A 14827-nucleotide genomic window follows, 5' to 3' on the forward strand; every position below is an offset into this window, starting at 1 on the left:
AGGGAAAATGCAAATGCCGAACAGGGTCCTGGACAAAATTCTGACCCAGATGAAGGCCCTAGTATGAGTGGTCGACAAAATAAAAAAGACAAGGCGAAAGCTATCTTTCATTTGGATTTACTTTCACCGGGATGCGACAGCACCGACTCCGCAGTGATTGGTGTGTGGTGAGTTTTTGATTGATTGATTGAAACTTTTATAAGTAGATTGCACAGTACAGTACATATTCCGAACAATTGACCACTAAATGGTAACACCCCAATAAGTTTTTCAACTTGTTTAAGTCGGGGTTCACGTTAATCAATTTATGGTAAAAAGAAAGAAGCTATCCATTAGCGCCATTTTGCCAAGCAAGCTTAAACGTCATCTCCAAACGAAACACTCTTCCGTTCAAAACAAGCCGATGGACTATTTTGTACGCTTACGTACAAACAATGAGAAACAGGCAACTTTTCTGAGAAAAACCACAAGGCTAAACGAGAGAGCTCTCAAAGCTAGCTACCTTGTTGCTGAACTCGTAGCTAAATCAAAAAAGTCCTACACTGTGGCAGAAACATTAATACTACCAGCTTGTAAAGCCATTGTAAATTAGATGCTCAGGCCCAAGTTAATAAATATATTTAGAAATACATTTAGAAACTATATTATTAACTATATGTATTATATACTGTGTTAAGAGTGTCATTTTGGTTGGTGGTGTGCCGCAGGATTTTGTAAATGTAAAAAGTGTGCCGCGGCTCAAAAAAGGTTGAAAATCACTGGTGTAGTTTATATGGGCATGTTGCTTGATTATTAGTGCCTCCAGGCCAACAGGGGGCAGCATGTAAATACAAAGCTGGGTTTAACACTTTTGGAAGTATTATTGTAGCGTATTTCAATAATTGCACGTGCAATCCTATGCACGCATCCGTGTACTAAGGTGTGTGTCTGTATCTCAATCTATGTGTGTGTGTAATCAGATCCGTGTGTGCGTTATCTAATTTGTGCGTCCTTATTATGATGAAAAAAAATCTGTCTGTCCGTATTTCGACCTGTGTGTGTGTAAAAAAAATGTGCGTGTCCGTATGCAGAATTGTGTGAAGCAAGAACCCTCGATAGGGTGTATATTAACAAGAGACTTTTGCTACACTTCTGCTGTTGAAGATTTGTGTGTGCGTGTGTGTGTGTGTGTATTACGTTTAGAGATGTCCGATAATGGCTTTTTTGCCGATATTCCCATATTGTCCAACTCTTAATTACCGATTCCGATATCAACCGATACCGATATATACAGTCGTGGAATTAACACATTATTATGCCTAATTCTGTTGTGATGTATTAAACTATGTAACAAAGTTTTCCAAAATAAATCAACTCAATTTCTGGAGAAAAAAAATGCCAACATGGCACTGCCATATTTATTACTGAAGTCACAAAATGCATTATTTTTTTTTAACATGCCTCAAAACAGCAGCTTGGAATTTGGGACATGCTCTCCCTGAGAGAGCATGAGGAGGTTGCGGTGGGCGAGGTTGAGGGGGTCGGGGTTGAGTGGGGGGGTTGAGTGGGGGGGGGGGGGCTAGGGTGTAGCGGGAGGTGTATATTGTAGCGTCCCGGAAGAGTTAGTGCTGCAAGGGATTCTGGGTATTTGTTCTGTTGTGTTTATGTTGTGTTATGGTGCGGATGTTCTCCCGAAATGTGTTTGTCATTCTTGTTTGGTGTGGGTTCGCAGTGTGGCGCATATTTGGAACAGTGTTAAAGTTGTTTATATGGCCACCCTCAGTGTGACCTGTATGGCTGTTGACCAAGTATGCGTGGCATTCACTTGTGTGTGTGAAAAGCCGTAGGTATTATGTGACTGGGCCGGTACGCACATGCGGTGCCTTTAAGGTTTATTGGCGCTCTGTACTTCTCCCTACATCCGTGTACACAGCGGTGTTTTAAACCGATACCGATAATTTCCGATATTACATTTTAAAGCATTTATCAGCCGATAATATCGGCAGTCCGATATTATCGGACATCTCTAATTACGTTGTGTGCGTCCGTATTCAGATTTATGTGAAGCAGGAGCCCCGGAACTTTTTACATGTGACTTTTGCTACACTTCTGCCGTGGAAGATCTATTTGTGCGTGCAACGATCCGAACGTGTAAAAAAATATTTGTCTGCAGTTTAAAGTTAAAGGACTACTGATAGTCACACACACACACTAGGTGTGGTGAAATTACCCTCTGCATTTGACCCATGACCTTGTTCCACCCCCTGGGAGGTGAGGGGAGCAGTGAGCAGCAGCGGTGGCCGCGCTCAGGAATCATTTTGGTGATTTAACCCCCAATTCCAACCCTTGATGCTGAGTGCCAAGCAGGGAGGTAATGGGTCCCATTTTTACAGTCTTTAGTATGACTCGGCCGGGGTTTGAACTCACGACTAGAGATGTCCGATAATATCAGACTGCCGATATTATCGGCCGATAAATGCTTTAAAATGTAATATCGGAAATTATCAGTAGATATCGGTATCGGTTTCAAAAAGTAAAATTTATGACTTTTTAAAACGCCGCTGTACGGAGTGGTACACGGACGTAGGGATAAGTACAGAGCAGTTGCGTCTCCCAGTCATACTTGCCAACCCTCCCGATTTTCCCGGGAGACTCCCGTATTTCAGTACCCTCCTGGGGCAACCATTCTCCCGAATTTCTCCCGATTTCCACTCAGACAACAATATTGGGGGCGTGCCTTAAAGGCACTGTATTTGTGTGGTGGCCCAATCACATAATATCTATGGCTTTTCACACACACAAGTGAATGTAAGGCATACTTGGTCAACAGCCATACAGGTCACACTGAGGGTGGCCGTATAAACAACTTTAACACTGTTACAAATATGCGCCACACTGTGAACCCACACCAAACAAGAATGACAAACACATTTCGGGAGAACGTCCGCACCGTAACACAACATAAACACAACAGAACAAATACCCAGAACCCCTTGCAGCACTAACTATTCCGGGACACTACAATATACACTTAGTGACTTCAATAATAAATATGGCAGTTGGCACTTTTTTCCATAACTTGAGTTGATTTATTTTGGAAAACCTTGTTACATTGTTTAATGCATCCAGCGGGGCATCACAACAAAATTAGGCATAATACTGTGTTAATTCCACGACTGTATACAGTATATCGATATCGGTTGATATCGGAATCAGTAATTAAGAGTTGGACAATATTGGATATCGGCAAAAAAGCCATTATTTGACATCTCTACTCACGACCTACCGATTTCAGGGCGGACCCTCTAACCACAAGGCCACTGAGCAGGTCTGACAGGTTGCGTATAAGGAAAGAAAAGGTTTCAACTTTTCTTTCCTTATACTCACCACTAGTTGACGCCTTGCAGCCACTTGCATCGGTGTTGGCATTGACAACATGGACAAGGGAATTTCTATCACTAGTTGTAATTGAAAGTTCATATTTTTGCAGGACTTTAGTTGTCAGAAGTCTTTTCGCCTTCAAATAAGTTATTGTACCGCAAGGAAGACCCAGGGCACCTTGGGGAGTCAACACACTGGGGACACAATGAGTCATGGGTCTTCTTCGTGGCCTCCTACCGGTCGGACGTGCCCTTAACGCAGTGGTTCTTAACCTGGGTTCGATCGAACCCTAGGGGTTCGGTGAGTCGGCCTCTGGGGTTCGGTGGAGCCTCCGCCACGGAGGTAAAGACACATCCGACTTATCATGTAAATAAAAACTTCTCCCTATCGGCGTATTATGGATACCCCCAAACACAGTACACAGTACAGTACATATTCCGTACAATTGACCACTAACTGGTAACACCCGAATAAGTTTTTCAACTTGTTTAAGTCGGGGTCCACGTTAAACAATTCATGGTAAGGTGTGTAATTTGTTGTGAGTTCATGCACGGTGTTGGTTTTGTTCTTTGAACAAGGTGATGTTCATGCACGGTTCATTTTGTGCACCAGTAAAAAAACATATAACTTTTTCTTGAATTTGAAAAAAAATAAACATTTTATTTTTCACTAAAGAAGGGTTGGGTGAATGCTGGTGGGGTTCGGTACCTCCAACAAGGTTAAGAACCACTGCCTTAACGCCTCCACAGAGAAGCGTCCGGGGGGCATCTGGTCCCACCTCATTTGGCTCCTCTCGATGTTACTCTGAGCTCCTCCCGAATGACAGACCCTTTCTCTACGGGAGCCTCGCCACCCAACGGAGGAAAGTCATTTCGGCTGCCAAGTCACAACATTACTGATAACCTATTTGAAGAAGAAAAAAATACTTCTGACAACTAAGTTATCGCTAAATCATGAACTTTTACCTAATAGTAAGTGATGAAAAGTCCATAATTCTTGGCTACACATTTGTACTAGTTATTTTGCTCAGTGTCACTTCTTGGGGAACAACATGATTTTGCAAGACACCTCATCATTTTTTAACATACCAATAATATAATTGTGTCTCTGCAGGATTTGGATCAGAGGCTCCGAGCAAACTTTGCAGCTCGACTTCATTGCCTACAGAAGCACTGAGGTAACAACTCACTTCCAGAGAGAAGGAGCTTGTCTTAGGTTTTATACATTCTTGTGGTTTTGCTGGGTCATCAAAATTACCCTATGTCAGCACAGAAAGCTTTAAGCCATCACGCCCAGTCAGCGTTAAATGCTAATCCCAAGACACAAAGCCTCTTCTGCATGCTGTTTGTGTTGATTCCTGCAGTTCATGACAAGCAAACATCGTCAAGTGCATTTCTGTAGTTTCATAAAATGTATGCACAGGACAAAATATAACGTGTTGCTTGGTAACAAGGAAAGGCTGCAATAAGTTGTATTGGATAGTACATATCAGAACAAGTTGACCTAGTTCTTGACCTGGATTATGATTGAGGTGACATCTTAACCTGCCGTCGCCCCTTCACCTAGTCCTTTTTAGCTCGCTAGTCAAGAGTTGTTTGTCGTGATGTCCTCTTAGCAGCCAAGTCTGCAGTTTGACGTTGTCTTCTGGTGTCTCGTTTAGTTTTCAGAGTGACTTCTCCTTGACTTCCAAGACCGCTTTGGTCAAGAGTGTTTCGGACACAGATGCCAAACTTCTGGTCGTTCTCCCCAAGGGTGCGCAGTAGTTTCTTTGAATCATCCGTGAAAGCTCTTTTTGCGGCAATGTGTGTTTGATTGATAGGATTGTTTAATCTTTCACAGTTTCAGAGCTGAAGAAGTACTTTGAGGGAGCTTCCCCAGCAGATTTAGAAATGAACAGGTATACAGTATCTACTCCTCGACTTCTTTCTTTGCCAGCGTGCTTGCAACACTGACAGACTTCATTTATGTCAAACAGGAAGGAGAGGATTGCACGGCGCCTGGAGGGGATCAAAGGCGACCCTCCACTGGCTCTGGCGCCTGGAGGCTTTGTTGCCAACAGGATGCTGGAGGAGGATCCCCCAAGGTACACCAGGGCTTCGGACCCTTGTGAGCCATGTGTGACGGGTAAGACGATGATTTTGTCGGAAATGTTGTTACTAGCGGAAAGTTGACGGCGTCTTGGCTTGTTATCACAGTGAGGCGCTTCAGTCAGGAGGAGCTTGATGCTCCCCAAAAGCAGGTGATATCACCACAGAGGCAGACCAAAGGGGGCCACCCGGTTACGCTGTCCCAATCGTCTACACCCCCATCAGCCCCCTCAGATCCAAACAACCTGAGCTCCAAGGCAGAGCGCATCGCTCGCTACAAAGCAGAGCGCCGCCGGCAGCTATCGGAGCGATACGGCATCCTGCTGGACCAGGAGGTAGACATTGATTACGCGCCACACTACCGCTCCAGACTTGATGCCTCTGACAGACAAATGTCCGGGAGGCGGGACAGACCAGAAGTGGAGGTGACAGAACAGGGTGAAACCAGGGTGCCGTACCGCTCTGGTGTGGGCACAGTTTACATAAGGACTCACCAGAATGCTGTACCCGAAGACGCACTCATCCCAACCAGCAAAGCTGCTTCCCAAGGGGGCAGATTCTCAGAGCGGGAACAAGTGATGAACATGGAGAACTACCGGAGAGGCGGCACTCAGGATCAACCTTCTCGAACGAGGGCCGAGGATCCGCATCGTGTGCCTCGTCCTCAACAGCAACAACAACAACAGCAATTTCCACCTCACCACTACCAGCATCATGCAGATTCAACCCACAGTGAGCCAAGCCCTGCCCCCAACGGGAACTACAGCGTGGCAGCGGTGCCCAGCTCACCTCGCACTGCCCGCCGGGCTTCACTGCCGTCTGCCCGCCACGGCATCTCACCTGGGGATTTGTTCATAGAGCAGCAGGCGCAGAGCATCCTCAACAGGCAGGGGTGAGTCTACTGGTTGTGATTCAGGTTGTGAAGGAGGGCTTTTGATCCCATTGAAATATCTCAAATGTACCACAAGCATTTAGACTCATTTTCGATGATAGTTCCTTGCTTAGTGTGTGGAACCTTCTGCTTTTACTCACACAAATGCCCAGTCTACACAGTCAGACAATACTCTTGAACAGCACAAAAAGGGTAAAACATGGACAAAACATGCACTTCTGGCCTTCTGTGCTATAATCTTTCTAAAAAAAACATACACTGCATGGTTGCGCTCTTATTAAACACAATGTTTGAAAACCGCATGTGTTGTATTGATCTTGAAATTTCTCACACAAAATAATTGCTGGGATGTTAATGACATCACATCCGCCTCATGTCTCGCCCAAGTTAGCTCTGTTCTCAATGGGTACTAGACGCCATTTAGCCTTTCTCCAAAAAAACAATGCCTTCTGCTTGTGTTGTTTTTTGGCTGTAGGAATAGTTTAAGTCGCGAAAAGGATAAATGTTTCTTCAGAGTTCTTCCAGAGGTAATTAAAAAGGGAGGAAGAGCGCAAGATTTTACGAAACGACGAGAAAATCATGCAGCTCACACTCCAGTCCAAGGGAGCAGAGTCGAAGAATGCATGAGTTTGCAGTGATCACTCCGGTAAAAGTTTGATTGATATACTTTTAAAGTTCATTATTTCCTATTGACGAATTATCTTGATAATATTTGTATTTCTTGTTTGCTACAAGTGTTACAATAAGCACCAACTTGGTGGGTCTAAATAAAAGAAAGCAAATGTCAGCCAAACCTAGAAGAGTTAAGCTTTTACCAAAGACAACAATCATAAATGAAGCTTTCAGCACATACACAATGTTGACATCTATAGATATATTTTGATGAAGACGGGGAAAAACATGCAACTCGTGAACGGCGCGTGCAACAGCAACAAACATGGCTGTAGACGCGAAGTTAAATCATGAAATGCAACCTTACCTGAGCAAAACCGATGCATATTTATCCGGGAGAGTCTTGATACCAATTACCTTGACTCAGCTACACACAAAGACGTTGTAGACCTCCATGCTTTTCCAAGTTTTCATCTGTTTTGTCGTGTAGAATGATGTCTGGAGCACAATACTTCGATATGTCTGTGAACGTGACCGACGTATAATCCTTGATATCACTCGGAAAATATTTTTTTGATTAGGTATAGGGATGGATTCCATTGCATAGTTTGATTTTTTTTGCTCAAATCTGCTTTTTGCAGGAAGATTTAAGTCTATGTTGTACTCTGATAGTTTTTCCACGCTGCTTTCTGTACAACAGCCATCTTATCTTGGTTGACCACTACTGGTTTTCACTTCCGGGAAGAAGTCACGTGTCCGAATACAAGCAACTCACTGTAACTTGAGGGTGTTTTACCGAATCACTTCGAAATTAGGTACACAACTTTGGTAGACTGTTAATCACATGTGTGGAAAATGTGAAAAACATTGCCGCTATCAATCAAATTGTATTTTCAGGAGCAGTGGCAGGACTTAGCAACTAATTTTCCATAAGTCATTGACCATGTGTCTTTCCTAGTTTTTCACATGACAGTATACTTCATGAATTGTGACCCTAACATGAATTATGATTGAGGGCCTGATTGACTAAAGGTTTGCGTGTACTAAAACACATGCCAACTTGATAACACACACAAAGCTGATCTACTAAACGCATGCAAAATGGATTGTGTCTGTTAGGTGAGGGTGTCTTCATTAATATTACCTACTCAGTGGCCTATTGGTTAGAGTGTCCGTGAGTTGTGAGTTCAAACCCCGGCCGAGTCATACCAAAGACTATAAAAATGGGACCCATTACCTCCCTGCTTGGCACTCAGCATCAAGGGTTGGAATTGGGGGTTAAATCACCAAAAATGATTCCCGGGCGCGGCCACCGCTGCTGTTCACTGCACTGTTTACCTCCCAGGGGGTGAACAAGGGCATGGTTCAAATGCAGAGGACACATTTCACCACACCTTGTGTGTGTGACAATCATTGGTACTTTAACTTTAACTTAACTCAATATGCAAAATATACAGTGATCATCAAAACGACCGCAATACTGTGGGTGGAGAATGCAAATATATTAAACTGCATGCGCAATGTGATTTATCAACACTCATCACCGTTTTGGGTGCACTATTTTGCGTTTAATTTCGCACGTTTGAAAAGAACGCGCAAACTGACAGTTATACACACGGCTGTGAGAGTGCTCGTGCTGCACAGACGTAAGATTGACAGAGAATCCTCTGTTCTACGAGTACATTTTAACGGTCAGAAGTAAAAAAAAAAAAAATATTAGACCCATCGTATATTCAGCAATATCATTTTATACTTTCATATCTGCTGGATGACTTAAGGGCCTGATTAAAATTAATTCAATTGATGCATTTTGGTGTCATTTAATATATTTTTTAACGACATACATTTTTTCACATGTAATATATATTACTAACATATATCCTATATGATAAAAACTTCTTGAAGTATGCATTTTTTTGCGTCTTGAGCACAGTAGAGCAAGTTACCTCCCATGCATCTTCAGTGGTAAATTTTTTTTAAAGTGGTGTCAATGTAGATGCACAGCACGACTGCTTCTAAAATGCCCATAAAAAGTGGTAGATGTCTCCTGCTTGTTTGAAAACAGAAAAATGCCACAGGTAAGAGCATGATAACATGAATGTGCAGTAAATGAGTGTGATGCACGCGAAAATCCTCACTTGAATAAGGCGGTCTGCACCGATTTGCAATTGCACACACAGTCATTGTAGATCACACACAACACGCCCACTAGTACATGATATTTTATATATTTCACATGGCAGGTAAATCAGGCCCTCAGTGTTCTAAATTTTTGGGTTACCCACTAGCTCAATTGTCTGACTGAACTGTGATGGCAGTGTGTGGATATTTCTAGAACTGCTAAAGGTCACAGTCCAAGACAGAAACTTGAAGGGTATTAATTTCTCTCGTTGCTCAGAGAGGGAAATGCTGCTACACGCTAACTCGCTCGCGAACAGGTGACTGCAAGGGAACAAGTGATCTGTCTTCATAATTAGTTTTCACTAATGTCTAATTCATATTTTAAGGTCCAGCTTAACAGAACAGTTACCACTAATGATAAGAAGTAACTATGATGTTATCCATAGCCTTTGCGCCCTGTCAACTGGTGTGTCTACATACAGTAGACTCAGAGATACAGTAACTCTTCAAGACTTCAAGTTTCACTGACAAACTTTCCTTTCTAACAGCATCTTATAACGTCCCTTGTCTCTTTAGTTACGGTTGGTTATTGATACTGATCATTTGAAAAAAAAAAAAAAACATTTTCAAGATAAGGAACATTTTTGCATTCAGATTGTTGACAATAATGTCCAACTGACTCAAACTCCAAAAAAACAAGGTAAACAATATGTACTGTAGAAACCTGATACCATCATCTTTACTAATACTCGTTGTGGGTCTGAATCTCAGCACATCTCTATAGTCTGTCCTAAACCAGGTGAGCATACACACTTAAAAGTAACCTTGGAGAGTCTTTAATCTTAATAACAAGGGTCAATTGAGTCTAACCCCGAACCGAGAAGGTCAGCGTCTTATTTGCTGTAGAATCTAAGTGTCTTTGTCCATTCTTTCCCCCAAGAATCCGAGTAAGAGATCATTTATCCAGCGATGAAAGGATGCAGAGGCCTCCTGAGTGGAGCGCAGACAGATCTCACAGACATCGTACTCAAGAGATCCTGCTTCCACACTGCCCAGAACCCGACCAACAAAGGACTATTTCTCAGCCTCAGTACATATCTAATAGAGAGTATCAACACCCTCATCCTGCCCAAGAGTATCAGCACCCTCACCCTGCCATTGAACACCAGAACCAGCTGGTCATGCCTGGTCCCCCAGAGTTACAAAACCGAAGGAGAGTAACCGCCGACCAGATCTATGCCGCCCACAGGGAGGCCAGGTTGGAGGCTCGCAAAGCCTTGAAAGAAGAAGTCCAAACAGAAGGTCTGCTGAAAAGTAGGAAAGCCGTGTTACCCTCAGAAATCCGCCGCAGGGAGAAGACTATGGACGAACCTCACAGGGTTCAAAATGAACATATTGAATGGCAAAACTACAGCCCAGAGCAGAGAGGAGCGAGTCGCAGTGAGGAGAACTGGGACGTGCTAAGAGAGTCAGGTTGCGAGCGGAATATTGAGAAGATCAGAGAGAGAGGGAGGCATCGCCATTCAGGCCACGAGAGTCAGGAGGACAGTGTGTTGAGATGTTCAGAAGCTGTTAGCCATGCAGAGTCACCAGTACAGCATCTTCAGGTGGACACCAGAACTAGACAGCGAGATCCTCAAATTATACAACAAGATTTTCAGAGACAGCACCACCCTGACCCTTTAAGGCAGTCTCAGGAGCCAAAACAGGAACGGGATGAGATTGAAAGACAAAAACACGTTTTGAGGGAGGAGAATATTCAAAGGCAGCAGGATCAGTCAGGCCGGTCAAGAAGCGACTCTGTGCAGCAGGAACAGTCAGACCGGTCAAGAAGCGACTCTGCTGTTTACCTCCAGAAGGGTTCATCTCTACCTCAGGCTAAACACAAAAGCGCTGAGGCGAGCGGAGGGCCCAAACCTAAGACCAGAACACGCTCCATGTCAGACATCGGCATAAGTCAGCATTCCGTCATGTTCCATATGGAGAGGGCTGCCGCCACCCGGGAGACTTCCAGGGCCGTCCTTGAGTCAGGGGCAGCAAATGGCGAGATGGGCACCTTGGACACCCGTGTGTCGGTGGCCCAGCTGAGGCACTCATACCTGGAAAATGCCAACAGAAAGCCTGACCTGTAGGTCCACCGGCATGGACGCTCACTCATTGCTAACTCTGCATTTGGATGCTACTAAAATCCAAACATTAGAAACACCCACAGGGGGAAGACCTCTGCCAAGGCTACCTATCGAGTATCTTAATAACTAAAAGGAGCTTAAATCCAGATCTAGAAGTTCTTAAGGTTTTTCTCGTAAAATTTAACACAATTCTATACAAACACGCCAAATGACAATCCGACAACAATTGGATTTTAGATCCTACATTAAAAAAATTGGATTTTTGGATTAAACAGGAACATACTGACCCATAGTACCATAAGTCTTTATTGCAAATCAAAAAATGTAGGCAAAAGTTGGCGCACTTTAAATGGACAAACCTAATGACAATCTCCTTGGCAAAGGTAACAAAGTGTGATAAACGGTGTTGTAATGAACCACCAGTCATTTATTTGTATTGTCTGTTTCTGCATGCTATGTGTGCTAACTGCTATTCACGCTGAGAACTAAACAAATGTCTACAACTATTCTGCCTAATTCTTTGTGCTTCTCAATAAAAGTGAGAGCACCCAGTCAGCAATGGAGGTGGATGCTGCCAACAACACCGACCGGGACCAAGACCGGGAGCGGGGGGTTCGGAGGACCCGGCGTTACATCACCCCGGGAGACGGACGTATGTCGGAGAGGTGTCGGACTCAACCCATCACCTCTGCGGAACGTCTGGAGACTGACAGGTACAACAAAAGCCCTCCCAGGGGATTTTGGATCTTGGATCTTGACATATTTTGGTGGGTTTCCTTTCAGATCTCATCTCAGTCCAGCATTGCTACACGATGCTGAAGGTGAGTTCAATAAGTGTCCGTTGAAGGCCTGAAGGTCAATTCAATAGCCTCCGGTAGATTTTGACACTTTTTTTTCTCAGTGGATGAAGAAAAACTGGATGAGAGAGCCAAGATGAGCGTGGCCGCCAAGAGGTCCCTTTTTAGGGTAAGCAAACTCTTTGTTGTAACACCTTTGGAGACATACTTGCCACGTTTTGGAACAAAATGTCAATTTGTGTTGCAGGAGTTGGAGAAGACATCGGAGGGAGGCGTTCCCAAGCCACGCTCCCGTAACGCCGCCGTGGAACGTCGTCTGAGGCGCATTCAGGACCGCTCACACACCCAGCCTGTTACTACCAATGAGGTGGTCAGTGCTTCCAGGTACATGCTAGTATACAAAATTTACACTTTTTAAAGTCTGTTGGTATGCACTCTAACTTTTACTGTATATTTTAATTAAGTGCTCCAACTACACCATCACATGTTGAGGAAGAACACACCACTGCCGCCACCAGTTCAAGTCTTGTAAGCACCACAGTGACCACTATCAGGTATACCAATACCAGTTAAGTGGGTTTAATGCAACAAAAGACATGTTTGTCGCCATGCATGAACTGTGAATGACTCATATTTTTCATGTATCTTTTTGGAGTTCTGTCCATCATTCACAGTCCCTATGTGAGCAAGAACAAAGAGCCCTCTTCTGAGTGTTTTAGATAGTTCATAGTTCAAATTAAACAATTTATATACATGGTGTAAATATGTAGTAGAAGGCACAGTCATAACATGTAATATTTACAGTACCGTATTTTTCGGAGTATAAGTCGCTCTGGAGTATAAGTCGCACCGGCCGAAAATGCATAATAAAGAAGGAAAAAAACATATATAAGTCGCATTTTTTGGGGAGATTTATTTGATAAAACCCAACACCAAGAATAGACATTTGAAAGGCAACTTAAAATAAATAAAGATTAGTGAACAACAGGATGAATAAGTGTACGTTATATGACGCATAAATAACCAACTGAGAACGTGCCTGGTATGTTAACGTAACATATTATGGTAAGAGTCATTCAAATAACTATAACATATAGAACATGCTGTACGTTTACCAATCTGTCACTCCTAATCGCTAAATCCCATGAAATCTTATACGTCTAGTCTCTTACGTGAATGAGCTAAATAATATTATTTGATATTTTACGGTAATGTGTTAATAATTTCACACATAAGTCGCCCCTGAGTATTAGTCGCACCCCCGGCCAAACTATGAAAAAAAACTACGACTTATAGTCCGAAAAATACGGTACGTTGGTGATTTCAAGCATTACCGTAGCTTATTTCCTGGGGGCATTAATTTCACAGACAACAACAGCGTAGAGAGCGCTTTCTATGTTTGCGACCCCTAATCATAGCAGACTCTGTGAAAGCCATCAATGACTACTTTGGGACACATTATGTTTTACAACCGAATCTCTTTGAGGATGAGCTACACGTTTTAGAAGCTTGGTGCTGAGCAGATCCATCTATAGTGAAACCCTAAGCATCATGCAATGATTGGAATCAGACAGTAGTGCTGATAACGTCCGCATTTTCAAATGGAGGAGAAAAAAATTCCTCCTTTCTGTCCAATACCACATGAAAGTGGTTGGTTTTTGGCATCTTATTTGTCCAGCTTCCATACTCGTTTTTATACACTTTACAAGAAATACATTGGAGGCAAACTCCGAAGCTTGCGAGTTGTGCACGCCAGCTTTCTGAGACTCTTTATCAGCGCAGGCAGGGTGAAGCAGCGCTTTTATTGTGAAGGTTGGACCTGTGCAGTCGGTCTTTAGAGTTTTGAGCTACCGCGATCGACTGGTAGCTCGTGATCGACATAATGGGCACCCCTAATATAGATGATTATTATTGAATTTAGTCACACTCAGAGGTGGGTAGTAACGCGCTACATTTACTCCGTTACATCTACTTGAGTAACTTTTGGGATAAATTGTACTTCTAAGAGTAGTTTTAATGCAACATACTTTTACTTTTACTTGAGTATATTTATAGAGAAGAAACGCTACTTTTACTCCGCTTCATTTATCTACATTCAGCTTTTTATCGATCTATTAATGCACGCTTTGTTTGTTTTGGTTTGTCAGACAGACCTTCAAAGTAGGATCTATCGCATGCCTGCGTTTCACCAATCAAAAACAGTCACTGGTGACGTTTGACTCCGTTTCACCAATCGCATGCAGTCACTGGTGACGTTTGACTCCGTTTCACCAATCAAACAGAGCCAGGCGGTCACGTGATTAACTGCACATAAAGTTTCAGCGGCAAACAACAACAAGCTTAAGCTTACATGAACTCAACGTCAAATTTGAGGAAGCACATCGCGGTAAGTAACGTTAGTAGATATTTTGGCTGTCACCGTAGGCTGATGTTAGCTTCCCTGCTATGAATCACTGTCAAATGTACATCGTGTGGGAACATTTATTAACGCACTGCAGTCTTATAGAGAGAGACACACACACACACACACACACACACACACACACACACGCATACATAGAAACACCAATCAGAAGTGCACAGTGTGTTCCCAGATGCAGCCCACACCTATCAGTTTATGGTTTGCGTAAAGGCTAACTTGTTATTTTCCTTTGTAATCTCTGCTTACTGAGCCTATGGTGCTGTTAAGTTATTGTGGCTCAATTTGCCTTAATTTTTTTATGTTCATGTATTATTATTTAATATATATTATTGTTTTAGTTGCTTAAGAGATATTCCTGGCTCTGAATTTGGTCATTGCTATTTTTATGTTTTTGTGCATTATTTGTT

The 14827-nt window shown here is 43.1% G+C and overlaps 1 protein-coding gene across 1 annotated transcript in view; it reads left to right on the forward strand.

The window, feature by feature from the left end:
* The window catches only part of svilb (supervillin b), an 86770-nt gene that overhangs the window by 11393 nt on the left and 60550 nt on the right, over nt 1-14827 (forward strand). The window contains exons 2-12 of the mRNA XM_061979001.1: nt 4474-4537; nt 5021-5112; nt 5200-5257; nt 5336-5484; nt 5556-6339; nt 10013-11200; nt 11741-11914; nt 11985-12022; nt 12103-12167; nt 12246-12382; nt 12463-12552. Of these exons, the coding sequence (XP_061834985.1) occupies nt 4474-4537; nt 5021-5112; nt 5200-5257; nt 5336-5484; nt 5556-6339; nt 10013-11200; nt 11741-11914; nt 11985-12022; nt 12103-12167; nt 12246-12382; nt 12463-12552 (2839 nt within the window). The remainder of the gene's footprint in view (nt 1-4473; nt 4538-5020; nt 5113-5199; nt 5258-5335; nt 5485-5555; nt 6340-10012; nt 11201-11740; nt 11915-11984; nt 12023-12102; nt 12168-12245; nt 12383-12462; nt 12553-14827) is intronic.

The sequence above is a fragment of the Nerophis lumbriciformis genome, linkage group LG19 (genome assembly GCF_033978685.3).
Source record: "Nerophis lumbriciformis linkage group LG19, RoL_Nlum_v2.1, whole genome shotgun sequence".
Classification (NCBI taxonomy): domain Eukaryota; kingdom Metazoa; phylum Chordata; class Actinopteri; order Syngnathiformes; family Syngnathidae; genus Nerophis; species Nerophis lumbriciformis.